Source organism: Dipodomys merriami, unplaced genomic scaffold (assembly GCF_024711535.1).
Source record: "Dipodomys merriami isolate MVZ:Mamm:240054 unplaced genomic scaffold, mDipMer1.0.p SCAF_322, whole genome shotgun sequence".
NCBI classification, from domain to species: Eukaryota; Metazoa; Chordata; class Mammalia; order Rodentia; family Heteromyidae; genus Dipodomys; species Dipodomys merriami.
This window is the reverse complement of record NW_027204738.1, coordinates 717,196-731,791: the sequence shown is the minus strand read 5'-3', so window position 1 is coordinate 731,791 and position 14,596 is coordinate 717,196. Positions and strand designations below refer to the sequence as shown.

General features: G+C 66.8%; 1 protein-coding gene across 8 annotated transcripts in view; it reads left to right on the top strand.

The window, feature by feature from the left end:
• The window catches only part of LOC138841566 (potassium voltage-gated channel subfamily KQT member 2-like), a 61,869-nt gene extending 47,770 nt beyond the window's left edge, over positions 1–14,099 (top strand). For 4 of the 8 annotated variants that reach the window (XM_070042310.1, XM_070042306.1, XM_070042308.1 and 1 more), the window contains 5 exons: positions 1,393–1,616; positions 2,093–2,201; positions 3,494–3,625; positions 7,796–7,919; positions 8,388–14,099. In XM_070042310.1, coding sequence (XP_069898411.1) covers positions 1,393–1,616; positions 2,093–2,201; positions 3,494–3,625; positions 7,796–7,919; positions 8,388–9,110 — 1,312 coding nt within the window. In that variant the 3' untranslated portion in view covers positions 9,111–14,099. Of the gene's footprint in view, positions 1–1,392; positions 1,617–2,092; positions 2,202–3,493; positions 3,626–5,293; positions 5,402–7,795; positions 7,920–8,387 lie in introns of all 8 variants that reach the window. The other 4 variants (XM_070042311.1, XM_070042309.1, XM_070042305.1 and 1 more) reach the window with 2 other exon arrangements.
• Positions 14,100–14,596: the final 497 nt, after the last annotated feature.

The following is a 14,596-nucleotide window of genomic DNA, read 5'->3' as shown; positions in this document are numbered from 1 at the left end:
GACCCCGCGGTCCTCACGGACAGCAGTGATGGGGGGAGACCCCGCGGTCCTCACGGACAGCAGTGATGGGGGGAGACCCCGCGGTCCTCACGGACAGCAGTGATGGGGGGACCCCGCGGTCCTCATGGACAGCAGTGATGGGGGGACCCCGCGGTCCTCACGGACAGCAGTGATGGGGGGACCCCGCGGTCCTCACGGACAGCAGTGATGGGGGGACCCCGCGGTCCTCACGGACAGCAGTGATGGGGGGACCCCGCGGTCCTCATGGACAGCAGTGATGGGGGGACCCCGCGGTCCTCACGGACAGCAGTGATGGGGGGACCCCGCGGTCTTCACAGACAGCAGTGATGGGGGAGACCCCGCGGTCCTCATGGACAGCAGTGATGGGGGGGACCCCGCGGTCCTCATGGACAGCAGTGATGGGGGTGGGGCCCAGGGTCTTAGGTAGCTGAGAGACTGAAAAGAACTTTGCAGGAGGTCAAACGGGGTGCAGACCACGATCCTAGCTACACAGGGCCCTAGATCAGAGGATTCCAAGTTCAAGACCTGCCCTCAAAAACTCAACACTCTACCTGAGAAATAACTAAAGCAAAAACAAGATCAGGAGCATGGCTCAAGTGATAGAATAGCTGCCCAGCAAGCACAAGGCCTTGGGTTCAGATCCCAGTACTGCCATAAATGAAACGCATACGCACACACACACATACAGTGGGGCCTGACCACTGTCCTGTCGCTGTAGCCACCACCTCCTCCCCGGCCTCCGAGGCCAGGGCTGGGGCTGGGGCCAGGGCTGGGGCCAGGGCTGGGGCCTGGCCCCAGAGGGGCTTTGTTCCTGCCACCATTCCAGAAGCAGACGTGTTCAGTTGCCCGGATGAGCGCAGGTGCGGTGGACTGCTGACACCCGGCAGATGCCACGTGGTGGCCCCATGGCGGAGGCCAGGAGGCTCCAGGCCTCCTTGGAAAGGCCAGAGTATGGATGGACAGGCATCAGCCTATGATGACCTCCTCTGCTCAGGAGCCAGAGGGAGAGGCTGAGGGCAGGGAGGCCACTCTTGGTGACAGCCGAAGGGCCGGTGGAGAATGTTCGTGGCCAGGCCCCTGCAGACAAGAGCCTCTGGGAAGGCCCAGCGCCAGGGCGTCTGGAGGCGCCCGAGGGTCACCTGTTGGCCTCAGTGTCCTGGGCACCACAGAGCCTCTCCCCCCGCCCCGTGCTCCCGCCGCTGCCCAGCCCTTGATGGCTGGCCGGTCTTCCAACCTGCATCCCCCCTTGTCCTGTGGGTCGACACTGGCTGCACAGACACAGCCTGTGTCCCTTCCAGAGTGACTTCTCTTGCTGTTTTTCTGTGTCTGTGTGTGCGTCTGTCTGTCTGCCATCGCTTCTCCCGGGAGCAGTCAGAAGGTCAGTTTGAAAGATCGTGTCTTCTCCAGCCCCCGGGGAGTGGCTGCCAAAGGGAAGGGGTCTCCCCAGGCCCAGACGGTACGGCGCTCTCCCAGTGCTGACCAGAGCCTGGACGACAGCCCCAGCAAGGTGCCCAAGAGCTGGAGCTTCGGCGACCGCAGCCGGGCCCGGCAGGCCTTCCGCATCAAGGGTGCGGCGTCCCGCCAGAACTCGGAAGGTGGGTCTGGTGTGGCCTGGCCGTCCCACGGCGGGCCCTGGGGCCGGGGGCTGCCCAGAGGGGAGGTGGCCCTCAAACACAGAGCAGGGCGGAAGCCGCTCTGAGCTGGGAGGCCCCTGCCACCGGTCACGCTCCCCTCCCCGGCCCTGGCCAGAGTGCCCGCTCCCGGCCGTGTCACGTGGGGACACTCCGCAGCGTGGGCGCAGGGACACTGTGGCTGGACTCTCACCCGGCACAGTGTGGGCTCCTCCGTGTGGCGTGTCAGCATCTCCTCTGTAGCGGAGCTGCTTTCTAGGTGTGCTTTGAATCTGCCACCATCCACTCACTCACGCGAGCCCTCACGCTAGCCACTCCCGGAGGGCCACACCCAGGAGGGTCCCAGAGGGCCTGTGGGAAGGCAGGGCACCCCGGGGACACTCCAGGGACCCACGCGCAGGCCGAGGGGTCCTCTGATGGTCTGCATTCCTTCCAACTAGAAGCAAGTCTCCCCGGGGAGGACATCGTGGAGGACAACAAAAGCTGCAACTGCGAGTTTGTGACGGAGGATCTGACCCCGGGCCTCAAAGTCAGCATCAGAGCTGTGTGGTGAGGCCCGGCTGCTGGGGGGTGCCCGGGGCTGCGCGCAGGGTGGAGGAGCCTCCCTCTCGGTGCCAACTGCTGCTGGCCCTCCTGGGCCAGGCAGAGAGGAGAGGCCACGGGTGGGCCTGCGGCCCTGCCCCGAGGGAGCTTCACCCTCACCCCTTTCAATTCCCTGCTCCTGGCGCCTGTGTCTGACCGTAGACTTAGAGAGGCTGGGAGGGTGACAGGCAGATGGACGTGGTGCTGGCCTGGCTGTGGGGCCGGCCTGGATGTGAGGCTGGCCTGGCCGTGGGTTTGGACTGGCCGTGAGGCTAGCCTGGCCATGGGGTTGGACTGGCCGTGGGGCTGGCCTGGCTATGGGGTTGGACTGGCCGTGGGGTTGGACTGTCCGTGGGGCTGGCCTGGCCATGGAGCTGGCCTGGCCGTGGGGTTGGACTGTCCGTGGGGCTGGCCTGGATGTGGAGCTGGCCTGGCCGTGGGGCTGGCCTGGCCGTGGGGTTGGACTGTCCGTGGGGCTGGCCTGGATGTGGAGCTGGCCTGGCCGTGGGGCTGGCCTGGCCGTGGGGTTGGACTGTCCGTGGGGCTGGCCTGGCCATGGGGCTGGCCTGGCTATGGGGTTGGACTGGCCGTGGGGCTGGCCTGGATGTGGAGCTGGCCTGGCCGTGGGGCTGGCCTGGCCGTGGGGCTGGCCTGGCCGTGGGGTTGGACTGTCCGTGGGGCTGGCCTGGCCGTGGGGTTGGACTGTCCGTGGGGCTGGCCTGGCCGTGGGGCTGGCCTGGCCGTGGGGTTGGACTGGCCGTGGGGCTGGCCTGGATGTGGAGCTGGCCTGGCCGTGGGGCTGGCCTGGATGTGGGGCTGGCCTGGCCGTGGGGTTGGACTGTCCGTGGGGCTGGCCTGGCCGTGGGGTTGGACTGTCCGTGGGGCTGGCCTGGCCGTGGGGCTGGCCTGGCCGTGGGGCTGGCCTGGCCGTGGGGTTGGACTGGCCGTGGGGCTGGCCTGGATGTGGGGCCGGCCTGGCCGTGGGGCTGGCCTGGCCGTGGGGTTGGCCTGGCTGTGGGGACGGCCTGGATGTGAGGCTGGCCTGGCCGTGGGGTTGGACTGGATGTGAGGCTGCCTGGCCGGGGGGCTGGCCTGGACCTGGGGCTGGCCTGGACCTGGGGCTGGCTTGGACCTGGGGCTGGCCTGGACCTGGGGCTGGCTTGGACCTGGGGCTGGCCTGGACCTGGGGCCGGCCCAGCTATGGGGTTGGCCCAGATGGCACCTGCCAGAGCTCACAGTCCCCTCCCCCCACCCTGCAGTGTCATGCGGTTCCTGGTGTCCAAGCGCAAGTTCAAGGAGAGCCTCCGGCCATACGACGTGATGGATGTCATCGAGCAGTACTCGGCTGGACACCTGGACATGCTGTCCCGCATCAAGAGCCTGCAGTCCAGGCAAGGGCCCCGCTGTCCAGGCTGGCAAGGGCTGGGCCCTGTGGCCAAAGCCAGGCATGGGGTGGGAGACACGTAGGGCTGGTGTGGGATGTGTCCAGGGCAGGGCCAGTGCCCAGCACGGGGGCCTTCGCCCCCACGTCCGCTTCTTGTTGCTTTCCGCAAGTCTTCACGCGGTGTGTCTGTTCCGAGTGTTTCTTTTGTCTTTCCCCGCCCCCCTGACTCACCGTACCGTGCTGTGTAGCTGTGTGGTGCACATGCTCACTGCATGGATGTGTACACGTGCGTGCAGATGTACACACGGGAGCCCGCACACATGTGTGTATGTGTGCCTGTGCATGTGTGTGGCACAGGCGTGTGCTATGTGTGTGTGTCTATGCACACGGGTGTAGTCGTGTTGGTGACGGGCAGCAGTGAGTCAGGTGTGTGTGGCTTGTAGCGGGCACCTGCTGGCTCATCTGGGTGTGAGAACTTGAGTCACATGAGCTGCGGTTTGTGGGCACGGCGAGGGCCCCTGTGCCCCACACTAGGAGCCGGTAGCCTTCAGGGCTCCACCCTAAGCCACACACGACACACAATAAGCACACACGGAGCACAGCAAGGAGCCCCGGGTCTGCCAGCCCTTCTGAGGTGCGTCAGACCCCTGCCATCAGACCCCTGCCAACAGAACTCCGCCATCAGACCCCTGCCATCAGACCCCTGCCATCAGACCCCTGCCATCAGACCTCCGCCATCAGACCCCTGCCATCAGACCTCCGCCATCAGACCCCTGCCAACAGAACTCCTCCATCAGACCCACACCAACAGACCCCCGCCATCAGACCCCTGCCAACAGACCCCTGCCATCAGACCCCCACTATCAGGCCTGCAGGGCTGGGCACTTTTTCAGACTTGAAGGTGGTGCTTAGGTCTGTCACCCCTGAGGGTGGACAGGGTGAGCAGCCTGGGGACTGTCACGTCTGAGGGTGGGCGGGGTGGGCGGCCTGGGGTCTGTCACCCCTGAGGGTGGGCGGCCTGGGGACTGTCACCCCTGAAGGTGGACAGGGTGGGCGGCCTGGGTCTACAGCTGGCCACCACGACCAGCCTCCCCTTGCCCTGTGCCCACCCACTTGTCACAGGTGACAAGGAGCAGTCTTCAGGCCTTTAGCTGCTCCTACAGGTGGGGCCCTGTCACAGCCCCAGTAAGCTCAGGCTGGGGCCTCTCTGGGACCCCAGAGCAGCGGCCGGACTTGTGCTGTGTTTTGGTGAGTGGGAACCCCTAGCCTTTGACCTGTGCTGTGTCTCCATGGCTCTCTACAGCTTTCCAATCCGACATTTCCCCTTCCTTCCCCTTCTGTCTGGAAAGCAGACACATGGAGCTCACCTTGCCTGTGGGCAGCCCCCTCTCGGGGCCTGTGGGCAGCCCCCTCTCCGGGCCTTGGCGTCCGGAGGACGTCTATCCCGCGTCTTCTGCTCGGCGATGGGGCCAGGCTCCCCGAGGCCCAGCTCCTGCGTGTAGTGCTGTGCTGGGAGCCCAGGGCGGTCTGCAGACACGGTGCTGCCAGGGTGGAGTGGCATGCATTGCAGAAGGATCACCGCGGCCTGGCTGTTTCCTTGCATTTCCAGCAGCTCTGCCTGGAGTTGCTCGATGATGCATTGTGCTGGTGTCTCTCTTCTTGTTTACACTGCCAGGATAGATATGATTGTGGGCCCCCCACCCCCTTCAACTCCCCGGCATAAGAAGTACCCCACCAAAGGACCCACGGCCCCTTCGAGAGAGTCACCCCAGTACTCACCTAGGTTAGGACCAGCACCTCTTCCTGGCCTGTCTTTGTGAATGGCCAGCCCCTTCGCCCCAGGCCACATGACTGCAGCCCCTTGCACCCTCTCCCTGGAACAGCGGGACACATCTCCCTAAAAACGCACGGAAGGAAGAAGGTCGGCCCTCCTCAGCCCCGGGCGGGCGGCGCAGAGCCTCCTTGACGGTGCTCCCCGCAGGGAGCACTCCCATCAGCAGGGCCTGCTCTGGATGGGAGCAGAGAGCATTTAATGGCCAGGAAGCTGTGTCCTGCCCTTGCTCAGGCCACAGCCTTCGTGGCCTCCTGGGCAAGACTCAGGCCCATGTGTGTGTCTGGCCCCGGGCTCACGGCCTCCTGGTCCCAGTGGGGGGGCGGGGACTGCCTCCCCGTGCCCCTCCTTGGACTTGAGGTGCAGATGGCAGCAGCACCTGCCTCCCAAGCTACTGCCCAGAGTGACGGCAGCCGAGGCTGGCTGTGGGGGCACTGAGCACCTCAACCTCGGCCGCCTCGCGGGCAGTACCCATGACTACGGGAGGTGGAGTTCAGGGCACAGCCCGCTGGCAAGAGCAGGCCCCTGCATTGTTAGTTCAGATTCAGGGGCCTGCTGGCTTCCCTGGGGCCTGCTCCCTCCCGCCCGTGGGACCGGCCAGGGCAGGGGCAGGGCAAGTGGGCAGTGCAGCTCTGTCGGGCAGCTTAGGAGCAGCCAGGTGACCGGCACAGGGGGAGCTCAGACCAGCCCGCACCCCCTCCCATCACTGCCTCGGCTGCGAGGAGGCTAAGGATTCACTGAGCGCCAACCCGCAGCCTTGCCCTGAGAGAAGGCTCTCAGGGGTGGGACAGGGTTGTGTTTGTGCGTCCCGAGTGTGTCCAGCAGAGGGCGCTCCGCTGCCGTCCGAGGCATGCTGTGGGCGTGGCGTTGGGGGTTCTGGGCCGGGGCTGGGAGTCCCCCAGCCTTCCTCACGCAGGTTCACACCAGGAAGAGCCCGGGACGGGCTGAGCACTCCAGCACGAATCCCAGGCCGAAGCCAGAGGAGGCCGCAGGCGGCCCCAGGCCCAGCCCTGAGCCAAGGCTCCCTTTGGGACTTCCCAGACAGGTGGCCCGTCATGTGGCAGGGTGAAGGGGCTGTGCATCTGCCTGGACTGTGTGGACATGGGGCTTCGCCGTGGCCACTGGCGTTGCTTGGAGCTGGAGGGACCCCTGCCTCCCCTGACCCTGGTGCATGCACCCCGCAGGGAGCTAGTGGAGCATGAGCCTGCCCCTCCCCCAGCCCTGTCGGCCGGCACCCCCTGAAGTGTATGGGGGGCCCTGCAGGCTGAGGACTGCGCGGGGCTGCTGGGCCCAGGGGCCCCAGGACGTGCTTTGTGCTCAGGGCCGCAGCTGTGTGGCCGGCCTGGAGTGGCCCTGCTCAGCATGCCCTGTGCAGAGCACGGCTTGCTGAATGGACTCTGTGAGGGAACGTGCTGGGAGGCTGGTATTTCCTGCAGCCCCAGCATGGCCAGGCCTTTGCTCCCCACAGATCTGCTGAGGGTCTCCGGTGCTATGTTAAACAAATGGGAGTCTCCCCCCGCCCCCAAGGGCACACAGCCACCTTCCTTCCCGGCAACCTCAACCTTCGGCCTTGACAGATCAGCTCGACTGAGTTCTGCGTCCTGCACACACAAGCACATGCACTCCCATTGCAAGACACACGCGCAGTTTACATGCATGCACATGCAGCACAGGCACACGCCGCGCACTCAGAGCTCTGGTTGGCTGCGGCTCCTCGCCTCGCCTCTGGTTGTGCATTGCCGTTTCCCGTGCAGCCCTGTCCCCTCCCTTGTCCTGGAGCATGGAGCAACAGCTCTCAACCTCCTGCTTCTGTCGTCCGTGCTGGAGACGTTAGCGTTGTCTGTGTCGTACCTGTCAGCGTGGAGGCCTCCATGGTGCATTACACAGGAGTAAAGCTCAGGGGAGGGGAGGGGAGCGGAGGGGACCCTACTGGCCTTGTGCTCGGAGCCCCGGCTAGATGCTCACCAGCTGTCATGGATCCCGGGGCCTGGGTTTGCTGTAGGACCAGCAAGCCCAAGCCAGGGAGGAGAAGGGAGACATGGGTGGCGATGGGCAGGGCACGAGGTTGATGGGTGTGGGGCCGCAGGCGGGGCGGGGCTCACTTTACTCCTCAGTAATGTCCCATGAAACGGACGGAGCAGGGACCGGGCCGGAGCGCAAGGAGGCAGCGCCAGCACACGAGCACCGCTGTCCGTCTGTCCTGGCGCCTGCTGCCCCCCCGGTCGGCTCTGAGATGGTCGTAGAGCCCAGATCTGGGGGGCTGTGGGATGTCCCAGGAGGAGGGGGCAGGGCCTGGCCCCACGATGCTCAACTCACACTCAGGGGCCGGGTCTCTGTTCCCGGCAGAGTGGACCAGATCGTGGGGCGGGGCCCGGCGATAACCGACAAGGACCGTGCCAAGGGCCCGGCGGAGGTGGACCTGCCCGAGGACCCCAGCATGATGGGACGGCTCGGGAAGGTGGAGAAGCAGGTGGGCGAGACTGAGGGGCTGTGGGGTGCTGTGGAAGGGGCCGGCCTTTGGCCCCCCGCCCCCCCCGGGGCAATGTGTGCCCCAGCCGCGCCTCCTCGTCCCGGGAGGAGGTCCTCCTGGGGCCTAAGATCTGCTCTCCCCACATCCGGGCTGGGGGGCTGGGGGGCTGGGGGGCACGGCTGGCAGTGGGGTCCCTCGGCAGGGGTCATGTGCTGCGGGGCTTGCCAGAGTCATCCTCTCCGCCCTCCTTACCCCCGCCCCAGACGTCACCACACGTGGGCACGGCCGCCCCGGGGCTGGCTCTGGAGCAGGCCTGCGCCAGGCCCACATGTGGATGGCGGGGTGAGAAGCTGAGCTGCCCGGCATCCGGTGTGGTGTGGCTCGGGGTCTGGAGTACCCCAAATCCCGCCCCCCCCCGCCTCGGGCCCCCGTCCCAGCAGCCCGCCCAGCAGCAGCCCTGTCTTGCAGGTCTTGTCCATGGAGAAGAAGCTGGACTTCCTGGTGAGCATCTACACTCAGCGCATGGGCATCCCCGCGGCTGAGACGGAGGCCTACTTTGGGGCCAAGGAGCCGGAGCCGGCGCCCCCCTACCACAGCCCCGAGGACAGCCGAGAGCACGCAGACAAGCACGGCTGCATCATCAAGATCGTGCGCTCCACCAGCTCCACCGGCCAGAGGAACTACGCCGCGCCCCCGGCCGCGCCCCCCGCCCAGTGCCCCCCGTCCACCTCGTGGCAGCAGCAGGGCCACCAGCGGCACGGCGCCTCCCCGGTCAGGGACCACGGTTCCCTGGTGCGCATCCCACCGCCCCCCGCGCACGAGCGGTCCCTGTCTGCGTACAGCGGCGGCCACCGGGCGAGCACCGAGTTCCTGAGGCTGGAGGACGCCCCGGCCAGCCGGCCGCACGAGGCGCTGCGGGACAGTGACACGTCCATCTCCATTCCGTCCGTGGACCACGAGGAGCTGGAGCGGTCCTTCAGCGGCTTCAGCATCTCCCAGTCCCGGGAGAACCTGGACGCCCTCAGCAGCTGCTACGCGGCCGTGGCGCCGTGCGCCAAAGTCAGGCCCTACATCGCCGAGGGCGAGTCAGACACGGACTCGGACCTCTGCACGCCCTGCGGGCCGCCGCCGCGCTCCGCCACGGGCGAGGGCCCCTTCGGCGACGTGGGCTGGGCCGGGCCCCGGAAGTGAGGCCACTGTGGGCCACGGGCCCCGCCTGCCACGTCCTGCCCCGCCCGGCTTGGGCTGGGGCCCCGGGGCCTTTTCATTGAGTGACCGCATCATGAGGGCGGCGGAGGCCCCGTGGGGTCCGCGCTCAGGCCCGCGTTGGGTGGTGGGCAGGTCGGGCTCCTGGGCTCACAAGGTGACATTTTACAAAAGTTCCTTTCCAACCAGCGGCGGAGGGGGGCTGGGTCGGGGCCCTGGAGCCCCTCTGCTCTGTTTGGGGACAGACCACCTGCACGCGCGGAGGGCTGGAGCGATGGCGGGCATGGCTGGGGCATGCGCTTGTGGTAGGGCCCTGCTGGGAGGCGGTGAAGGGCAGACCTGGCCCTGGCCGGCCTTGGACTGGCCGCTCAGGAGGCTGCGGGAAGCCTGGCCAGCGGTCTGTGTGCACACAGCTGGGCAGTGCCCTGGCCCCTGGGTACCTCAGGGGCTGCGTCCTCCCTGTCCTCCTCCCCATGGAGCCGCTGCCAGGCAGAAGCCTCGGGGGAGAGGGAGGAACGAGGCCTCAGGGACCAACCCGGCTCCCTAGAGAGCCCCTCGGGCCCTCCTGATCACAGCCTTGCTCCTTGGGGTCTCCAGCGGCCCTGGGGTGCACGAGAGCCCCAGCACCCCAGTTGAGGAGGTCTGAGGTCAGACCCCTGTTCTCTCCTCTCCTCAGCACCAGGTCAGTGCCTGTCTCTAGGCCACGGTTAGCAGTGGGAGACGCCAGCCTGGGGGCGGGGCCAGGGCCCCCCCACGCTCCCACACCCTGCGGCCCCCAGCGGGGTGGGCTGCACGGTGGTGGGCTACGAAGCCTTTCCACGCAGCCCCTGCGCCCCATATCAAACGGGGGCCTGGCAGAGGGTTCCTCCCACGGGAGCCGCTTGGTGCCTGGCAGAGGGCCCACTGGGGCGGGGGGGGGCACCCCGGGAGCCTTGCTGCCACACGCTGGTCCCACGGCTGCCGTCTCTTGGTGTTTGGAGCGTGGGAGACTTCCTGTTCCCCGGGGGCCCAGGGTCCACTGGGCAGCCAGTTTGGGGAGCGTGAGCTCAGCACTAGAAGCAGGGTGGAAGCCCGGGCTGGGCCCGTGGGACCCAGGCCAGAGACATCTGTGTTTGTAGGCTGGGCACAGTGGGGGGGGCCCAGGCTCTGCAGCAGCCCATGTGTGCCGGGGCTGGGCTGGCCAGCTGGGGCACCCCTGAAAGAGGGACACGGAAAGGCCAGGGGCCCAAGTCTCGTGCCCTTGTTGGAGGTTGGTGTGGACCGGAACGATAGCCGGTCTAGGGCCTTGAGGTGAGCCAGCCCCACCCCGCTGCCCACTGGGAAAACGTGGCTGGGCCTGGCTGTCGGTGTCTGTGTGTGAGGCCTCGGGAGCTATGCCCGCCCCTCGGGGGTGGCTCCACCTGCCGACACCTCCAGGGCCTCTGCCAGGCCGCGGGCCGGGAGTCCTGTCGCGCGTGGCTCAGCGTGGGAGACCACGTCCGTGGTGGTGAAGCGTGGACGCTGTCTGGGATGGGGTGCTTGGGGCCCTCAGGCCTCTGGCCGGCCTCAGAGGCCCCTCTGCCCTCTGGGATGGGGGGACAGGAGGGGGGCTCCCGGGCGGAGGGGGGTGTGCGCCTTGACATCATCAGCCCGCCCACCCCTCCAAGGCCTGCGCTGCTTGGACCCAGGGGCTACAGGAGCCCCCCGCCCCCCCAGATCCTGGCCTGTGCTCAGGGGGTTGGTGTGTCCTGACTCAGACAGGCAGCCTCCAGTCTTGTCCCGGAGAGCACTGGGCTGACCTGGCCCAAGTTCTGCAGCTGAGCACTGGTCAGCCGGCCGGACCGCAGGGGACGCTGGGTTACAGCCAGAGGGAGCCGGCCAGGGCCTGCCTGCCCCACAGCAAGAGAAGCTTTGGCGGGGCCTGGAGGGCGAGGGGCCCCATCGGGTGGCAGGGGGCCTGGTCCCGGAGATGAGGGGGTGGAAACCCCTCTCCGGGGCCCCCAGACCTGGCCAGAGCTGCACAGCTGCCCACTGCCCACCCGAGTGTGAACACAAGTGTGAGTGTGAGGGGCAGCGACCGCCCCGCAGGGAAGTCTCCACACCTGCTAGCACACACGCTCCCGCACACCTGCTAGCACACACACTCCCACACACCTGCTAGCACACGCTCCCACACACCTGCTAGCACACACGTTCCCGCACACCTGCTAGCACACACGTTCCCGCACACCTGCTAGCACACGCTCCCACACACCTGCTAGCACCTCCCTGCACTGCGCGTACACGCATGCCTACAGAAAGGCCACACTTCCATTCACGCACACAGGCGCAGTCACGTGGGCACACAAGTAAACACATGTGGAAACAGCATTCTTTCACACTACATGGCTACACCTAACACACACAAGGTCTGCACACGCACACACTCACATCAGCTCACACAGGTGCACACATACATCGGCCACACCTGGTGGCCACAGGCGTACTCTGATGCATGCACACACAGACCATATGTCAGATACAGTTTCACGCAGGCACACACAAGTGCACGCGCACACCCTGGCAAGTGTGTGCCAGCTCAAACATGCACACACGCACAGCTCCATGCACGTGTACACGCATGGCACACAAACGTGTGCACAGAGGTACAACCCGAGCTGCGTGTACACGCGTGTGCGCACACACAGGCGCCCTGCACGGGCTGCCTACTGTGGCCATTCTTTCCCTCTGGCTCTTCTCGATCGACGTCTGGAGAGGGAGCTCCGCGGAACTCGTGGCGTTGGGCAGATGGGTCGAGACTGCCGCTGAAGCCTACGTGGGGTCCAGCCACCTGGGCTCCGGGGAGCAGTGGGAGAGGGGCTGCCAGTGCCACGCAGGGCCCCCGGCCTGCTGCCGCCCGCGGCCCCCGCCCGGAGCCCGAGGACTGCCAAGTAACAGGAGAAGCCGAGGTTGGAGCCAGGGAGGTCCAGGACCATGGAAGGCCAGGCCGGCATTCGTGCTGGCTGACTCCCGGTGCCCTCCTGGGAGGGGCCAGGCCCCGCGCCGGGCTGGCGTTGCCTATTGAGCACGGGCATTTTCTAGCCTAGCATCTCCCTTTGCGTCCTCTTCAGGTGCAGCCCCTGTGTGTCAGGCTGGCCGTCTGGAGAGCCCCTCACCTGTGGTCTGAGCCGCGCAGGAGGCAGAGCCGGGCCCGCAGGGCGTGCCTGCCTCCTATCCCCGCTCCGAGGCTGCAAAGTGGCCTGGCGCTGCGGACAGCTCTCTGGAGAGCCCCGCCGTGGACCCGGTCAGCCCAGAGTCTCCGCGGAGCCCAGCCACGGCCGGGCCGCTCCATGTCTTCTACTGAGAGGGGCTGGGAAGAGCAGCCCTGTTCTCTGTGGAAGCTTGGTCCCCAGGTATTTCCAGTCCCTTCCCCAGCCTGCCCAGAGGCCAGGGGTGGTTCTTTTTGGAGACATGGGAATGTTAGTGTCACCTGGCCCGGCTGCAAGTGGCGGAGGCCACCACGCCCGCCCCGGCCTCAGGCTGTGAGGTCAGCGGGGGACACATTAGCCACCTCATAGATCACAACCCCTAGAAACAGACCTGGTAGGGGCGGTTGGACGGCAAGGCCACCACGAGGGGCCGAGGGGCTGCTTTGCACTGTGCAGCAGGGCTGGGTTCTGAGCAGGGGCTCCTGCCTGGCCCTTGTGGGCCCCCAGCACGCAGAGCTGTGATCAGCCCCCGACATGCTGCCCAGTGCCCTCAGCCACAGGAAGCCAGGCCTGCCCCTGCCCCCTGTGAACCTTGCGGCCCTCTCCGGTGCACACAGGCTGCGGGGTGTGGTCAGAGGGCAGGACAGGGCAATCGCACGCACGGCTGGTCACTTCCCCAGGGTTGCCGTCCCAGCCCCCTTTGGGGCTCCCGAGGAGCTAAGAAGAGGTAGCATGGGGGCTTTGTGAAGAGAGGGCGTGGGTAGGACCCTGGTCCTGTCCTGGGGATGCCTGCGCCAGGCCTCTGCCACGCCCCCGGAGCGAGAAGGACGGGTCAGGATCACTGGATTGTGCCGTCCTGGTGGGGCTGACAGCAGGCCTCAGGAGGGGGCTGCGGGGAGCCAAGTAGAGTGAAGGGAAACCCCCCAATCCACCCAAGGGGGCGGGCCAGCTCTGTCCTGTACGCTTGCTCCGGTGCCCCTAGCTGGCCGAGGACGCTGGGTCTGGTCTCTGACCCACCCCAAGACTCCCCTGGCATCGGACTGTCACTGGAGGATGGGGTCCCAGCCCCCCCAGGCCTCGTGTTCCCGGGTCTCTGGGGCAGGAGCACACATCGCTAAGCACCGCACAGCCGACTCAGATTGGGTTTGACAAAGTTGTTGCCTTAACGCATGTTGACAGCGATCCCCAGGCTGCCTGGTGCCCCTGGGCCCCTCCAGGCCGGGCCGTGAGAGTCCACAGGTCCAGCCAGACACAAGTGCCAGCAGGGGCTGCAGCCCTGGTGGGGCACCTGGGCTCAAAGCCACGCCCGCTCCGGCCCGAGGGCGCCAGGCAGCAGCGCGCCCCGCGCCGCCTACTGCCGTCCTGCCCGCCCCTGGCCGCGTGCAGCTTCCCCATCTCTGCGGTTGCCTTTGGCTGTCTTTGCACTTTCGTTCATGCTCCAAAGAATACTTCATACTGCCTTTGTACGACTGCACCCTAACCATTTCGTAGGTGGCCTCGGGCGCCGCACCAGCCTTTTCTTCTCGGCAACGTGCGGCCCTGGACGCTGACATCTCCACTCTGCGCACCACCGTCGGACGCCCAGGGAACGGACGCTAGTCTTCTAATGGGTTCGCCGGGATAGAACCAAACAACACGGACACGTTCGTGCCACGCAAACAGGCTGGTGTGGTCAGGCGGGGGCCGGGGGCTTCCGGTGCAGAATCTCTCAGAAGGACATGTGTGGACAGTTCTGGAAAGTTCTGCTGCCATGGGGCTGAGTGGGTGCCCAGTGGACCCGTGCACTTAGTAAAATGCAGTGATTCAACCGGGTGGAGTGTGTGTGGTCTTCCTGCCGCTGCTTGTACCCTGGTCTGAGATGCGCTGGATTGGGGAGGGAGGCTATGGCCCCCCAGGCCTGGACCGGAGCTTCCCTGGGCCCTTTGACCAACTTCAAGCCTTCTGATGCCTTGAATCTCCAGGAACTCCTGTCCAGGCAGCTCCGGAGCTGTGCCCTGCGGAGCCCAGGGTGCTTCAGCCAGGGGCAGCATGGGGGAGGGGGGCGCTGCACCTGCGACGCAGGGCCCCAGGCCCCACCTTAATGGCTTCAGGGCCTGGACGTGAGTCCGTGGGCCTGTTTTTCCAGAGGCCTCCTCAGGCCCCTGGGTCTGCAGCACACTGGCCAAGGGCCTGGCTGGCTGCCCAGCCTGGGCTGTGGCGCCAGGGCCCCTCCACTGTGCTGGGCACTTGCCCGGCCCTGGCCCCCTGCCGGCCCCTGCTCCAGGCCCTCCTCAGCACTCACCGGCTGCCTTGGAGCACCGGCTG